Source organism: Olea europaea, chromosome 2 (assembly GCF_002742605.1).
Source record: "Olea europaea var. sylvestris chromosome 2, O_europaea_v1, whole genome shotgun sequence".
Classification (NCBI taxonomy): Eukaryota; Viridiplantae; Streptophyta; class Magnoliopsida; order Lamiales; family Oleaceae; genus Olea; species Olea europaea.
This window is the reverse complement of record NC_036238.1, coordinates 15,733,989-15,736,284: the sequence shown is the minus strand read 5'-3', so window position 1 is coordinate 15,736,284 and position 2,296 is coordinate 15,733,989. Positions and strand designations below refer to the sequence as shown.

Sequence of the window (2,296 nt, the reverse complement as noted above, 5' to 3'; positions counted from 1 at the left end):
TTTTACCGCAGCTACAACCAAAGATTAGCATACAAGTTCTACTCTTCAAGCCATATATCTACTTCCATTAACAGAATGGAAATCAGTGGATATTAATAGAATTTGTGCATGTATTCAAAATTTAGCAACTTCACTTCCCTATTGGGCTATCTTACTAGAAATCTGATGTCTGAATTTTGTAAATATTGTAGTTTGAAATTCAGAATTTCAAAAATCATTAGCTTACAAAATTTAATTCAAGCATTGGTTGCTTTACAAAAGAGTTAGTTTTACCAACTCTTGGTAACAGCATCCACAATCAACGAATAAACAAGATCCACACCATAACTAATATTTAGAATAGTTTATGAAAAGGGGCTCAATTCGTAATGAACCTTTTGGCTAATCTTTATAACCAATGAATTTGTTTCCAACACACACAAAAGTCTGATCTGTAAAGAGAACAGGTCGTGTGTGCTATCTTCATCAGGTAAAATAGTTTCCACACCCGTCAAGTCATTATGCCTACAAGGAAGAGCAAAGTAAATCAACTATCAGGTCATGGGCTCCTCAAATGCAGCATCGACAATTGCAAAGGAACCATGTTCAGTTGTCTAATGACTGACTCAGGAAATGGCACCGACTTTATAAGGAACATAACCAAAGGTGGAATGGAACTATGGCCAGCAATCTTCATATTTCAGATTCATGTAATATAGTTCAAATATGGCAGGTGAAGCAAGTCTGCATAGGGAATAATACATACAGGATTAGATTTAAAAAATGGCAGGTGAGGCATGACTGCGTAGGCAACAATACCTACAGAAATAGAGTCAATTTTGAAGAAAATCATAGCTATGAAAGTAATACTTTCAGTTTAAACTTCATTTCCAGCAGATTCAGTGCCGACCAATGATTTTATTTATGAAAACAAAATTAAATTCACAAGTTTAGCAGAAGTATCTTAGTAAAATAGAAACAAAAAATAAAACAAGCATATCCTCCCTAATAACTTCTTGCTTATCCTACAGTCAACAACGAAATTTCAATACTCATGCTAGAAAGGAGCTTCTTCATAGTATTCATTCAATTTTTCTTTTTCTTTTTCTTTCTTTTCCCTTTTTTGTTTCCTCAGTTTCCTAACGTCTATAGCAATAAGATTGTTGATAATCCTATCCCAAATTGTGAAGTGGAGTTTTGATTGTTCAAGCATGTGTATGAATTGCTCAAAATTGGTTCTTATTTTTAGAGCCACAGACAACTTGACAATTGACAAGCACTTAATCATCAAGAGCTTAACAGATAAACTCAATAGAAGACAACTTCAGATTTAACATTTAACAATGGAACCAAGCTTGGGTCATTTCTACTCTTCCATCAATTGCATACAAGAGAAGTTCAATGCAACCCTAAAAAACTATGTATAACAACAGGTGCTGGTCAGATATACAGATTATAACTTCATCAACTAATCATTTTTTTATTTTTAATTTTGCTTTTTGTTTTTGTGTTTTTTGCAAATACTAAAGTAACACAAGCACACTCAGAAAATGATTCGAAAAAATAAAAATCTAATTTGAATGATAACTGACGCTCACCATTTAAGAGCTGTCAAAAACATCCACTCCGAAACCAAGGCAAAATCCCCCTCGCTTGAAACCCTTTCTTCTTCACTAATCTTCGCTTCCCCTTCTCTCTTCATAATCACTAGAATCTCCAAATCCCTACTCCCCACCGCCATGCCCACCTCCTTTTCCTCATCCTCGCCAGCAACAGTCAATTGTGTCGTCACATTATACAAAACGCCGCCGCCGCCACTGCACACAGCCTCTCTAGCCTCCTTCCACCACCTACACAAATCAAAATAAAAAAAAAATCAACAAATACCCCTAATTAATTTTTAGGGTAAAAAAGTTAAAAGTTTACCTGAAGGAGACTAAGAAGAGGGGTTCAGTGGAATTGGACAAGGATGGTTGCTGGAGTAATCGAAGAGGGTAAAAACGTCATCGGCATCTTTGGATGGAGAGGGAAAGAGTATAGAGTCCATGAAACGGATGCATTTGAAAAGTAAATGTCGAAGGAAGGAAGGAAGAGAAAAAACGAATAGGTTCGTTAAAGGAAAACGGAGGGGGAAAGTCAAGAGCTTGGCTATGGTGCGTCGTTTCAGGTTGAGGCCATGGTTCACCCATACAAAGAAAAGTTGTGACTGAAAGTTAAAACTTTTTTTTTCTCCTCGTTAAAATGAAAAATATGATCGTTCTTCATCACATCAAGTCGCTAAATTTAAATTTTTATATCTCGTGTGAAATCCATAACG

The 2,296-nt window shown here is 35.7% G+C and overlaps 1 protein-coding gene across 1 annotated transcript; it reads right to left on the bottom strand.

Annotated features, from left to right (window-relative positions):
* Nucleotides 1–205: 205 nt before the first annotated feature.
* Nucleotides 206–2,156, bottom strand: LOC111412243 (ubiquitin carboxyl-terminal hydrolase 8-like). Its single transcript, XM_023043095.1, has 3 exons — nt 1,906–2,156; nt 1,578–1,829; nt 206–504 (listed from the first exon to the last, which is right to left on the bottom strand). Exons 2-3 carry the CDS (start codon nt 1,718–1,720, stop codon nt 345–347), a joined length of 303 nt encoding a protein of 100 aa, XP_022898863.1. The 5' UTR covers nt 1,721–1,829; nt 1,906–2,156; the 3' UTR covers nt 206–344.
* Nucleotides 2,157–2,296: the final 140 nt, after the last annotated feature.